This window comes from Hylaeus anthracinus, unplaced genomic scaffold (genome assembly GCF_026225885.1).
Source record: "Hylaeus anthracinus isolate JK02 unplaced genomic scaffold, UHH_iyHylAnth1.0_haploid 3, whole genome shotgun sequence".
Classification (NCBI taxonomy): domain Eukaryota; kingdom Metazoa; phylum Arthropoda; class Insecta; order Hymenoptera; family Colletidae; genus Hylaeus; species Hylaeus anthracinus.
Window position 1 is genome coordinate 7,323,942 of NW_026535284.1, and position 13,265 is coordinate 7,337,206.

General features: G+C 39.7%; 2 protein-coding genes and 1 long non-coding RNA gene across 6 annotated transcripts in view; 1 reads left to right on the forward strand and 2 right to left on the reverse strand.

The window, feature by feature from the left end:
• Nucleotides 1-91: 91 nt before the first annotated feature.
• On the reverse strand, nt 92-6,334 carry LOC128893853 (zinc finger protein ZFP2-like). Of its 3 annotated transcripts, none has more exons than XM_054155126.1 (6): nt 5,723-6,313; nt 5,317-5,651; nt 5,096-5,236; nt 4,951-5,013; nt 4,765-4,829; nt 92-1,472 (listed from the first exon to the last, which is right to left on the reverse strand). In XM_054155126.1, exons 2-6 carry the CDS (start codon nt 5,644-5,646, stop codon nt 335-337), a joined length of 1,737 nt encoding a protein of 578 aa, XP_054011101.1. In that variant the 5' UTR covers nt 5,647-5,651; nt 5,723-6,313; the 3' UTR covers nt 92-334. The 3 variants fall into 3 exon arrangements, with proteins under 3 accessions (XP_054011101.1, XP_054011100.1, XP_054011103.1); XM_054155125.1 differs by lacking the exon at nt 92-1,472 and adding an exon at nt 1,517-3,137 and having other exon boundaries at nt 5,723-6,334; XM_054155128.1 differs by lacking the exon at nt 92-1,472 and adding an exon at nt 3,144-4,236 and having other exon boundaries at nt 5,723-6,334.
• A 1,047-nt stretch (nt 6,335-7,381) lies between these two features.
• Nucleotides 7,382-13,265, forward strand: part of LOC128894156 (serine/threonine-protein phosphatase 2A 56 kDa regulatory subunit epsilon isoform) — a 31,179-nt gene continuing 25,295 nt past the window's right edge. Inside the window, exons 1-2 of one of the 2 annotated variants that reach the window (XM_054155659.1) lie at nt 7,382-8,012; nt 8,331-8,705. In XM_054155659.1, the coding sequence (XP_054011634.1) occupies nt 8,423-8,705 (283 nt within the window). In that variant the 5' untranslated portion in view covers nt 7,382-8,012; nt 8,331-8,422. Of the gene's footprint in view, nt 8,706-13,265 lie in introns of both variants that reach the window. The other variant, XM_054155658.1, reaches the window with a different exon arrangement.
• LOC128894166 (uncharacterized) overlaps nt 9,580-13,265 on the reverse strand; it is a 6,670-nt gene continuing 2,984 nt past the window's right edge. The window contains exon 3 of the long non-coding RNA XR_008461470.1: nt 9,580-12,881. This is a non-coding gene — a long non-coding RNA (uncharacterized LOC128894166). The remainder of the gene's footprint in view (nt 12,882-13,265) is intronic.

The window sequence follows — 13,265 nt, forward strand, 5'->3', positions numbered from 1 at the left end:
CTGATCTAGAGTCGACCCTGATGATTTTTTCACATAGAAGAGATCGTATTAATCGATATATCCCTTGTAACATAGTTTTATTCTTTAAACGAATTCAAAATAAATATCAATTTTTGCAAGTAATAACAAGGTCTGGTTGTATTTAAAATGATACATCGCTACGATGTGATTTAATCGATTTTAGATATATAATATTTAGGTTCGGTCCTTTCAATATAAAAGTCGCATCAAACAAATAGAATACACGTATTTGACTGTACATTTTATCCTATACATACAATAATCGTAAAAAAGAAATTCTTGAATCATGAAGCTATCCTCAACGACCCGCGCTTCAGTTATTACTTCCTAGTAGCTCCTCCAGCAGCCAAGAAGATGCCTCTTTATGATGCTGTTTTATGTGATTCCTCAGGTATCTTTTCTGGCCAAACTTCATGCCGCACTTGCAGTCGAAGGGTTTTTGTTCGTTGTGTATCGCACGGTGTCGTACAACTTCTCCTTTAACCGAGAACGTTTTACCGCAAATCTCGCAAGCGAAAGCTTTAATACCTGTATGCGTGGTCTCGTGATGAGTTAGTCTCTGTCTATTTCGAAAGTGTTTGCCACAGTACGAGCACTGGTGAGGCTTATAATCTGTGTGCACGCGATTATGAATATAAATGGAATTTAAAGTACGAAACACTTTAGGACAATGTTCACATGCATACGGACGCTCTCCTGTGTGAATCCTGCGATGATCATCTTTTGCTCCTTTGTTCGCGAACGCGCGACCACAGATATCGCAGGCGTACTTCTTCAGTCCCTCGTGAACGTCCCTGATGTGTCTAGCGAGATCTTGTTCGATTCGATAAGACTTCCCGCATAAATCACACTTGCAAGGTCGTTTATCAAAATGCACACGAATGTGGCGCAAGAAGCCTCGTTTCGTGAATATTACCTTCTTGCAGGTGTCGCACTTATACGAGACTCGATGATTAATCAACTGCCGCGCTTTGTTCACCAACTCCGTCTCGTCTGGATGTTGGATCTGGTTCACGTCGGAATGTCTGTTTATATGTTTCTTCAATTCAGATTTTTTAGTGAAGCTCTTCTCGCACAAGTTACAAGTATAACATAGGGATTCCTTTGATTCGTTTAGTGTAGGACCTTCTTCACTGCGTGCATCCTCGTTTCTTGTATTGTTCGCACATTCTAACGCTTCATCCTTACTGACATCTTTCAGTTTATCGTAGCCGTCGTAATGCATCAACATGTGCTCCTCGAAGTCTTTATCTCGACCGTGGTACACTAGCTTACAGTACTGACAGTAATGCATACCAGCCTCGTGTTCGGCGTTCATGTGATCTATAAAATACTTCATGTTCACGAAGACGATATCGCATTGAGTGCATTGGACGTACTCTACCTCCTCGCCGTTTGTACTTTCGTGTTCTGTCGCTAATCGCGCGACGCCATCGGCCTCGTCCTTCCACCTGTAAAAACAAACATATTCCGATATCATGCCATCGAACGCGAAGCGAATTCTTGCTGTGGCTCTTCAGACAACGTCCTTGGGCGAGTCTCGCGTCGCGAAGCGACCTTTCGCGATTATGGACACGGTTACCACGACTGATACAGCCACAGACGTTCCTACAGTAGTTTCTGGTTGGTACGAACAACAATGTGCTTATCTAACTCTTGGTTCCTTTTAACATTCGTGGGGAAAGTGAACGTGCAGAGATGCCTTCTGTTTAATTAGATCTCAGATCTAGGAGGTTACAGTTATTATTCAGCCAGGAAAATTTGTTCTTTAGATACATATCATACAATTCTCCAGAGCAGGTCCTACATTTTCTTTCAATTCTACCTCGAAATTAACATTGAAAAGAGAGTGAAATACAGAAAGTTTTCTCCTTTATTTCACGGTAACCGTGAATGAATTTGTTTCATGATTGAGTCTCTTATGGTTGATTAGATAGCGCTTTTGACGAAACGAGAGATCGCATTCGGTGCATTGCCACGGTTTCTCGTCGAAGTGTATCAATCGATGCCGCTTCAGCTCGTATTTGATGCGGAAGCAACGGCCGCATATGTCGCACGCGTGCGGCTTCTCGCCCGTGTGCTTAGTTATATGGACGGCGAGCGAGGGTCTCGTGCGGAAGCTCTGCTCGCAATAGTTACACTTGAAAGGGAATACATCCGAGTGGGTGCGATTGTGCACGAACAGAGAAGCTTTCTGCTTAAAGGACTTCCCGCAAACGTTGCAAACGTATGGTCGCTCGCCCGTGTGTATACGTCGGTGATCCTCCGCGTTGCGCTTCGTGGTGAACATTCGACCGCAAATGTCGCAGGGGAAATTCTTTATGCCGGCGTGAGTATCGCGTAAGTGCCTCGCTAGGCCCTGGTTCACCCGAAACTGTTTGCCACACAGGTGACAAGTGTAAGGCCGTTCTCCGGTGTGTATTCGTACATGCCAGAAGAATGTGTACGGTGAAAATAAGTTTTTACCGCACTGGTTGCAATGATAATAGACTTTTCCATCGATCTCTGTCTTGGCACGCATCACCAGCTCTCGATCGACGCATCTCAGCTTCTTGTCTTTCTTCTCTAGGAATTCTGAATGCGATTCCATTAAGTGTACTTCGAGTAACTTCTTCTTTTTGGACGTGTAATCGCAGTACACGCAGGGATGCGTTTCGTGTCGGTTCCTTTTACGCTTCTGGTATAATTTCCAATTTTTCTCTTTCTCATACGATTGTTTGGATATACTTTCATCGGTTGAATTCGTATTTTTTGTCTCGACGCTGGTTCTTGTTTCACTTTTACATTTGGACGTGTGCCGCGCTAGGTGGCATTCTCTCTTAAAGCAACGCTGACACCTTTCGCACACGTATTGTTCTTTTGGTAATGATACCGTCTCGTTCGAGCAATCTTTAGGACATGATATTGTATCTGTGCTAAAATCTGTCCAATTGGAATTGTTAGAAATGTTCAGGGTGTAGTCGTTACTTTTCCTTTTTATGCTTTCTTCTGTGTTAGTTTCATCGAATTTTTTAGGAACTGTACATTTGTTAGTTTCAATAATATTATTCGCACACATCGTTGTCGCATGCCACGAACAGTATGCCGCGAAGGATCTCTTCTGAGGTTGACCAAACCTGGAAAAATAATAAATGTACCAGATTTGAATGTTTTCGGTCTATTCGAATAATCGGTGAACTGTGTAGAAGGAAATTATAAGACGCATATTAGCATGCTCGTAAAGTTTCAACGTGTCTGCTTTTAATGTGATTGTTCAAGTAACGTTTTTGTCGAAAGGCGAGACCACATTTCACGCAAATAAATGGTTTACTCTCGGAGTGAATTAGCTTATGCCTAACTAGTTCCGATTTCACTCTGAACCTTTTCAAGCACACGTCGCAACCATAATTCTTCTCTCCTGTGTGAGTGGTAATATGGGCTAGCATCTCCTGCCTTCTACGAAACTTTTTGTTGCAATATGAACACGGATGGGGAAACTCATCCGTGTGTAGTTTACTGTGAATGTATAAGGAAGCTTTCGATTTGAACGTTTTCCCACACGAGTCGCATATGTAAGGTCTTTCTCCTGTGTGCGTTCTGCGATGATCTTCTCTCGTGGCTTTCGACGCGAAAGACTTACCGCAGATGTCGCAAGTGAAATTTTTAAGTTTCGCGTGTACGTCTTTCAAGTGTCGAGAAAGACCACCGGAATCGCGAAATTGTTTTCCACACACGTGACAAGTAAATGGCCTTTCGTCTTTGTGGATCCTCGTGTGTCGCAAATACGAATCTTTCAGCTTAAAACATTTTCCGCATTCGATGCATTGATAAGTCTCCTGAACGTCGACGGTACACTTGTGCTTTGCATACTCACAAGAATCTTTAGAGTTGTTCCTGTCACAAGGTTTACATTTTCCCTTTATTTTTTTGTCTCTGTTTTCTGTATTCGAAGGATCCCCTGACTTGCATGTTTCGCTGTCCAGTTTCAATTTTTCTAAATTATGTGACTTATATGGCTGGGAAACCTCTTCTTTTACATCGACATCATTATTTAGTAGCTCAGGAATTACGACAGGTTGCTCGAGCGTCGAGTTCATGACAGAGATCCATACCGAATCATAATCTCCGCTAACCGTAGGCTTTCTTTCTTGTAGCTGGTATTTTATTCTCTTTGGCTGCCGAAATATATTCTGGGCATCTAGGAACACCTTAAATGGTGTCCGCATACTACTGGACCTGCAAAACAGTCAGAGCTTGACTCCAGATTTGCAGATATGGTGTAATGATGCAGAAGTTTTGTTCTTGTTCAACCCAATTATCAATGGCACTTGGGAATGATTATCTTTCTTGATAGTTATCTTATAGTCACATATGTATAGATTTTCATTTTCTCTGTATGTCTGTATGGACTGCTTGGAACAGTCTTTTTTTTTTGTACAACTATGTGTAAATGCTTCGATTAAAAGAATTCACAGCAATCCTTGTTCCATATTCCAAACGGGAATAGTCGATATGTAAAGTTTTCTTTAAGGATAACTGGTTGTCCATTGCATATATTAGTTATACTTTTACGTAATTAGATGTATACAAATAAAAAATTTAACGATTATTGTACTTTTACGCGTGAAAGATTTTTATACTGGTAATTACTATGTTTAAACTTGTTTACAGAGGGCATATAATCTGCACGTTCAATTGTATGTACTATATAGATCCAATGTATTATCGATTTCTATATTTTCTTTAAATAAAAGAAGTTGTTACCTGTCTGAATTGTTAACAGTCGACTCCCCACAATCTTCGCCCTTTATGGTTTCTTGTTGTTGAGGCTACAATTGAGAAAACTACTAAAGATATACAAAAATTACTTTAAAATTTTAAATATTATTTTTAATGAAAATTTTAATGATTCTATAGAAAATATTATTGCTTTAAATTGTCCACACTTACAAGAGATTCTGCTACATTGTACACCGAGGTATCTTGCATGGAAACTTCTAACCCTTCTGAACTCTGGAAAATTAACATTAATTTGACTCTCAATTATTTTTTTTTATTAGTAGTAATAAAGTATACAGTTTCATTTCATATGTACCTGTTTTTCTTGTAAGGCATTTTGTATTTCTAACAACCGTCTTTCTGCATTTAGGCATCCTTCTAAAAGCTCATGCCATGCTAATAATGTTGCAGCACAATGATAACATAATTGTAGCGGAAGTGTATCTGTTTCAGATACCTGTAACAAAAGATTTTTTAGCACATCTAATATTTTTACACACAAATGTGGTTTATGTCGAAAACTATAGAAATACATACATGTATAGGCAAATACTTGTGTATTTTACTGCATAAGTCATGTTGCAAACCTTCTCCTTCAAATATTGGGATTAAATGATGATTGATATTAGCACATACTCTACATAGATTGGACCATGAAAATCGTTCTTCAGACTGAGTTAAAATTGACTTTTCATTAGAAGCTTCTATTACAGTTTCATCTTTATTTTGAACATCTGCGATTACAAAAAATTCTTCCTCGCTTTCTAATTCCACACTTGTATTCTCTGTAACTATGTTTTTCACAGATTGGATCAAAATCGAATCCTCTCCACATGATTCCAGGATGACAGAATTTTCAGGTTCCATTGTATCTGCAATATCGTTTAAAACATTATTAGTTAATCACAAAATTTCACATTAATTACGTTAAACAAGTACGTACTTAGTAAATGAGAAAACAGCCGAATTAATTATCACGATAACCCTTTACGTGTATTCCTTGTAAAAAATATAAACGAAAAACATTTCACACTCTACATTCGCGCACTGGTCGAAACAGAAGCTCCTAATTAAATTTCTCTCGCATTAGGATTTCATTTTCTTCCGAGTACCACGAAACACTATACTCGTAAAATTCCTGTCATTCGATGCGAACATTTCTTCGAAACACAGATCGCCATTTTCGCACGTAATTCTTCATAAATTACTCAGAAGGAGACTATGCACTTTTCGTACTGCCTGCGACCGATCATCGTCATAAATATTTACAAATCTTGATCTGATCGCGTGTCATCTTCTCTCTCTCCAATTTCTCTGCATGGCTAAAGATGTACAGAATGGATCACCGTTCTACAGACGTAAAGTACGCAACTCATTTATATTTAAACTATTTTTGTTCAAATATTTAACTGTTTTTTATTCCGTTGGATATTTTAATCATTCACGTAATTTTTTTCGACATAATGGGACGTACACAATCGGGTAACGGATATACGAAAGTGCACGAATGTTGTCGCGGGTTATAGTTGGTATAGTGCAGGTATACAGGGTGTTCCAAAGATATTGTAACACATTGAAAGAGGTGGTTCGGGAGGTGATTTGAAACAACTTTTTCCTTAGCGAAAATGTTGTCCGAGGCTTCGTTGAGGAGATATTAACGGAAAACACTGACCAATCAGAGTGGGAGGATGCTGGTGGAGCGCGACCGCCTAACGAATAGCTTACGACCGCTAGCGCTCCATTGGCATACGCGCGCTCTGATTGGTCGGGGAGCGCGGCCGCCTAGCGCTCGATTGGTCAATGTTTTCCGTTAATATCTCCTCAACGAAGCCTCGGACAACATTTTCGCTAAGGAAAAAGTTGTTTCAAATCATCTCCCAAACCCTTTCAAGGTGTTACAACATTTTTGGGACACCTTGTATAATATAAAAATGCATAGATCGAGGTTTGCAACTGACTTGAGCAAAACTAGATTAGATTCATACTCGATTGAAATGATAAATTGCAACTCTATCAGAGTGAACAACCTCCCTCTCCTCTCCTTACGGTTCAGTAATATTAATTACAAAGATAATTATCGGATGATTTCGAACCAATAGTTTCGAAGGATATCGACATCGTGATTGGAGCATTCCTAGTGGAAAAAGCAACGTAGCTGAGTCGAGTAAAAACCCTAGACCATTTGAAACGATAAATTGCAACTCTATCAGAGTAAACAACCTTCCACTCCTCTCCTTACGGTCCAGTAATATTTATAACAAACATAAATATCGGATGATTTCGAACCAATAGTTTCGAAGGATATCAACATCGCGATTGGAGCATTCCTAGTGATTCCTAGTGGAGAAAGCAACGTAGCAGAGTCGAGTAAAAACCCTAGACCACCATTACCCGAAGTCGACGATATCGTTCGTCTCGTTTCTTTCTTTGGAAAACGTTCAAGGGAGGAAACAAGACAACCAATTTCGTCGAACTTCAGGTAATCGTAGAGTTTCGCCAAACTGCGAACGGAGGAATGACGAACGATAAAGATTCGCGAAGTGGCGCGATCTAGGCGATTCGTGCGCGTTCGTGTCGGATCGCCAATCTTCGGGCGACGATTGCCGAGCGCACATTACTATTTTCAGGCACACAAGGCACCTCTTGACGGGTTTTCAATAAGTCAAGAGGGCGGCGGTGCGAGGGAGCTGCTTTTTTTCCTTTTTTCATTGATATTTTACGTGCGGTAGATGCCGAAATTGTAGTGGCCTCTGTGTGCGCGCGTGATAAAACATACGATGCTGGAAGACGTATCGGTGTGGCTTAAGGCCTGACGGTCCGTCGGTCGTTCCGGCAAAAATGAAAGAAGCTCGTCGGTCCGAGCAGCTGATGGCGGCCGAGTGCTGTTCGAGCCTCTGTGTCGTCTCCCATCGTGGCGTTTAAGTGAGTGCGTGCGTTTTTGCTGCGCGTAACGAAGTGCGGCTACCGCGTGCGCTGGAGGAAAGATCATCCCCTGTGGAAGATAGATTTTCGCGGGGTGCGTGTACCGCTTCCGAGTTCGAGCGACCAACTATTTCGTAACGGTGCTTCTCTTCTCTCGCTGCTCTCGGTACCCGACACGCAGGCAGGCACGACACGGTAAAGCCTGCAACCGCGGCGGTTCCACAGTGATACGGGGCCCCGTGAATCGAAATACTCGCGATCGAGGAACGGAACGTCGGAAGCGAGAGTCCCACGGGTCCTGGAAGTTTCAGGTAACGCGTAATCCACGTTAGACGGTCGACGAGAACACCGTGCCGCTTCTCTGTGTTACACGGTGTAGGTGGGAGATTCAACGTACGACGATAGGGCGTGCGTTCGCGTGTGACAACGCCTAACAAACGATCGCGCCCCTTTTCTCGCGGACGATATTAGACGAGCCGGCAATTTTCTTCGGGAATTTCGAGTCGACTGGGAACTCGATGGATCTCGTCGGTTGACAACCCACCTACGATCAGCGCGTTCCGTTACGCGGTGAACAGTCCTCGTGCTATGCACGCGCGATCATCAATTTTCATCCCTTTCTTTCTCAGGAACATCTGAACAGTAGGTTAATCGTGCCCGGACACACCACGTGCAGTTTTCGTAATTTGGTGCAGTGTCGCTTTTGTTCCTTTGTGAGTGAATGAGTTGTCCCTCGTCGACGCGGAATGCGGCCTCCTCGGGGTGGACGCAGTCCTCTTTAATTGCGTCCAACGCTGGAAAACCACAGCCAAGGAACGAACGTACATCTCCCTCCAGTTCTCTTAGTGCCTCTGTTAATACCAACATGTCGTCAGGGACTTTTGTGGACCGGATAGATCCCTTCGCCAAGAGATCTCTGAAAAAGAAGTCCAAGAAGTCTGAGGGATCGTCTCGCTATCGTAACTCTCAAGACATTGAGCTTCAACAGTTGCCACAGCTCAAAGGTTAGTTGCGATTATTCTACCAAGTTCCTTTAAAAATTCTATGTTTACAACACTAAGCGTGTGTATAAGTACCTGAAACTCTTTAAATCTTCTTTTGTTTCCTAACGCGTTTACAGTTGAGATTCTCAGTGTCATATCCAATAGCATGCCCAATAATCTGCCTGCATTATAGACTGTGAACATGCGTTTCGATATGCAACATAACACTTTAGTTTGCTCATTCTTTATTCTTCATCTGAACTATTCCCTTTGAACTATCAGAATAGTTGTACAGAAACATCAACTTGTATACTGCAATGACTTTAAGGTGTTTAAATTAATATAATTTGATTATAGACTGTGAACATGCTTTTCGATATGCAGCATAACACTTTAGTTTGTTCATTGTTAATTCTTCATCTGAACCATTCTCTTTGAACTATTGGAATAGTTGTACACAAATATCTTGTATACTTTTATACAAAGTCCATCTCAAGCAACATTAAGACAAGTAAAAGTAAACTGTATCGAACACTAATGTTCCCTTTGTTTCCTCAAAGGATGTACAAGGTACATTATCATTGTATTTTCCAAAGATAATTCATACTTTATTCTTATTCTTGTCAACCACAATGTAAACTTTACTGAAGTTGTGAGATAATTGGTAACACGTCTGTCATTTGAATATCAAGTAATCATAGTACGCATTAAATGTACTCCTGGTGGTAAAAAAACCTGCTAATACATACTGTTGAGTATAGTTAGCAAGTAATTTTATTTTCATCCTTGAAACAATTTTTCTAAGTTCGTTAAATAATCGAAAATTTATTATCAATTTATATTATATATTTATATTATAATTTACTTAATACTAAAGGAAATGTGTAAACTATGTTGACGTATTATCGTTTTCATGAATGGTACATTGCAATTCTCGATATATGTATTGATACGCGAAGTTATGGAACTTAACCTCAAAATTTTCGAAGCTAAGCTGGACTACTTCGAATACTAAAATTTGTTTCATATTTTTAAATATACAATGGAATGGCGATAGAAAGCGCCAAGCATTTGAATTCATCGATTAATTTAAGAATTAACTTTCGATTCTACGAATGTGTCCAGCGTACTTTGTATTGACGTACGTTCTGAAAATCGATGAGGAGCAGCAAAGCAGAGGTCAGTTGACGTTGCTCGACCGATTTTCCTGCAATATAAGTTTCGAACAGAGTCGATGACAGCAACGTATCGAATAAAAATCGAGTTCTTTTAAACAACTCTACTTAAAATTCCATAACAAAACATGATATAATCGCGCGTATGAGTAATTGAATGACGCTGTACAGTTCGAAAACTGGATTTCTAACTTTTATCGTTTGCAAATTTCCGTCGCACCATGTGCGTGTCAACGTCACGTATTTTTATGGTCCCACTAAGGATTCTGTTTCGACGATTCGTAAATCTTTTACGACGATAGAACAACGGTTGCTAACTGCAAAAGAAGATTAGCTGCGAATTTTAATTCCGCTCTTGTCGATCAGGCCGTTCCCCTGCTGCTCGTCCTTCGAATCAATCTTACATAACCTGTACGAGCTTATTATCTTTTGCAGTTGGACGTCGCGCACGGGAACGAATTGTTGATTTATAACAGAAACCATTATTTCCGTTGTTGCAATCGTGACTCGAAAATAAAACGGATTACGTATAGTATTATAAAATGTTTGTCCCGTGCCAAGTTCTTTTTTTAATTATAACGTATTAATGTTAGAATATATCGGGTATAAATACGATCGAATCGAGATGAGAAAAGCAATGTTTGATTTCATGAAAATTGAATTAGTAGATTCTGGTGTTTTTTTTATTTTTTATTTTTTTATTATTAAAGTTTTAAGTCGCATTAACAACTCTGGTCATGAGCGACTTTATACATTTACATTTAACATCATGTATAATTTTACATTGTGCTGCTCGATGGGACTACAGTGTGTTTATTTACATGTGCAAATTTATGTTATCTGTGATTTTACAGTTTGTTATAGATTTTGGTTTCTTGTAGGAATATAATTAAGTATTTGATATTGTCCCGAGAGTTCATTATTTCATTTATATTGTTTTGGATCTTGAGGTTTTTCCTAATTCTATTGAAATGCTGGCAGTTAAATAGGATGTGTTTCATGCTGAGGAATTTGTTGCACACTGTACATTTGGGTGCACTCTCTGTTAAGAACAAGTAGGTATGCGTGAGTCTGGTGTGGCCGATTAATGTTGGAGTGATGATTACTTGATCACGTCTGCTCAGATTACTAATGTCTGGTTTGAAATTTCTTGCTTTCCATTCTGGTGTTTTATTATTATTATTTTCTTTTTTTTACAGAAACAGTACAGAGTTATTACATTTTGTTAAAGAACTCAATAGTCTCGCAGAATTCTACTAAGGTGTCCTGGTATTTGAAAGAATAGTTGGCTTCAGTGATACTATTATGGATGTTTAACTTCCTCCTGATTTCGTTGTATTTGGGGCAGTCAAGGATGATATGGTTAATAGTGATTCGGGTGTTACATTCGTCACAATTTAATGATTGGCGTCTGTTGAGTAGGTGTGAGCGAGTAAACTTGCTGTGACCTTTTTTAGGGTTTTCTTAAAAAATGTGTCTCGCCACATTTTGTCCACTAATGTTTTTCGTTTGTCCAACAAGTACTTTTGTTTTTCCACCCCTCAGAAAAAAGATACACTTCAATTAAGGAGAAAATGCAGCAATGCGTTCAGGCGCATACAGTCTGTCAGTTTTGTAGTTATTTATTTACATCTGGACAAAACCAGTAGTGTTTCTGTTCTGCGCAGACATAAATAATTAGCTACGAAATTGACAAAACGATTGACAACGAGGATTCCTTAATTGAAGTGTATCTTTCTTCTGGAGGGGGGACAAACGAAAATACTTGTTGGACAAAGACACATTTTTTAAGGAAACCCTAAATAAGGTCTATATAGGTGTGTTGACTTCAAATGGCTTGTTTGTGGCGTAACTTTGGTAATTGTAGAGAACAGGTACATCTTCACCGATTTCGTTGATTTTTAAATAAAGAAAAAATTTAATTTAGACTGACGTCGTTACTGAACGGACTGCTTTCAAAGGATTAAAAATGAACTTGCGTGAATATTTGACTATATACGGTAGATATGATACACTGATTTATTTTATGGTTGAAAACCATTCCGGTTTCGTTTTTCACTATTAAATGTAATCAAACGGAAGTGAGCGAGTATGGATACATTTTGCGTGTGATTACATTGGATGTTGAGCTATGAGATCAGTTTTGCGTTAATAATCAAATAGTTTTGCCTTTCCTGTATGTTAGTAAGCCGGTTTTTCAACCACTGTCGTTCAATCTATGATTGAGGACCTGTAAGTTTTTTAATTGAACAAAGAGTGCAAATATCTCGGAAACTGAGGCCGAGCGACGGTTATATGTATAGGAAAAAGTTGTTCAAAATGTTGATTTCTACAACATATTCAAAAATCATCGAAATCGGTGAAGATGTACCTGTTCTCTATAATTATTGTAACTTTACCGTAACTTTTTTCTGAAAGGCGGAGAAATGAAAATTGTGGTTGGACAAACGTGGACAAACGAATGTAATTTGATTTTGATCAAAATTTGCATTTGGGGGTGCCAACTTCATTAATTGTAAGCTCAACTTTCGTCGGCTTCCGAATGCATGACCAATTCAGACTCGAACCGCTCACACTATTTTCGTGTGAAGGTACTTACAAACAGTATGTAGTGACCCATAAACTCGTGGCACGTTCCAACGACGAGCGGTTATGCGAAATACAGGCATCCACCTTGCAATAGGCAGTGTCGTTCACCTCTGCCAATAAACGGCTGTAGTCCTTAGCGTCTCTCTTTCTCGTTCGCTCGTTCGCCTTCTCGCTGTTTCGCGTCTTTCTTCATCTTCTCTTGCAGTCGCTTTTTCTATCTCTCATGCGGTAGTTTCTCCTCTGTTTCTGTCTTCTATGCTAGCTCATACATCACCTCCACGCACGTGTCTTCCACTCGAGCTGTATGCACGCGCGTTTTACGCATCGATACTCGTTTCGCTTCATCATTTTCGGTTTGAATAACGTTACGTCACGCTGAATCGAGGCTGTCGTTAACGATTTTCTGGTCAAACTTTGGTAGTATGTCCTTTGTCTAAAAATACCGGGACAATGTTTAAGAAATATGGAACGGCGAAAAAAATTGTATAAATACTATACGTGTTGAAGTCGATTCAGACTATACGACACCGGACCGTCACGTTCCGGCAACGACACGTACCGGCACCGACACGACAAAAAATTCAAACGCACGTTTTAATGGAACTATTCAAGATCCGCAGTTTATTTATTGTATACATGCGTGTCTTTGTATGTACTCGACAAACAGTTATCTATATTATTTATATATATATATACCAGTGACTTTACCATCGAACTATACTAATATACTTTTTGCAAATTCAAATTTCCTATAAATGCACCAAAATCCGCAGTCTACTTATTGCATACATGCGTGTTTTTGTATGTACTTGACAAC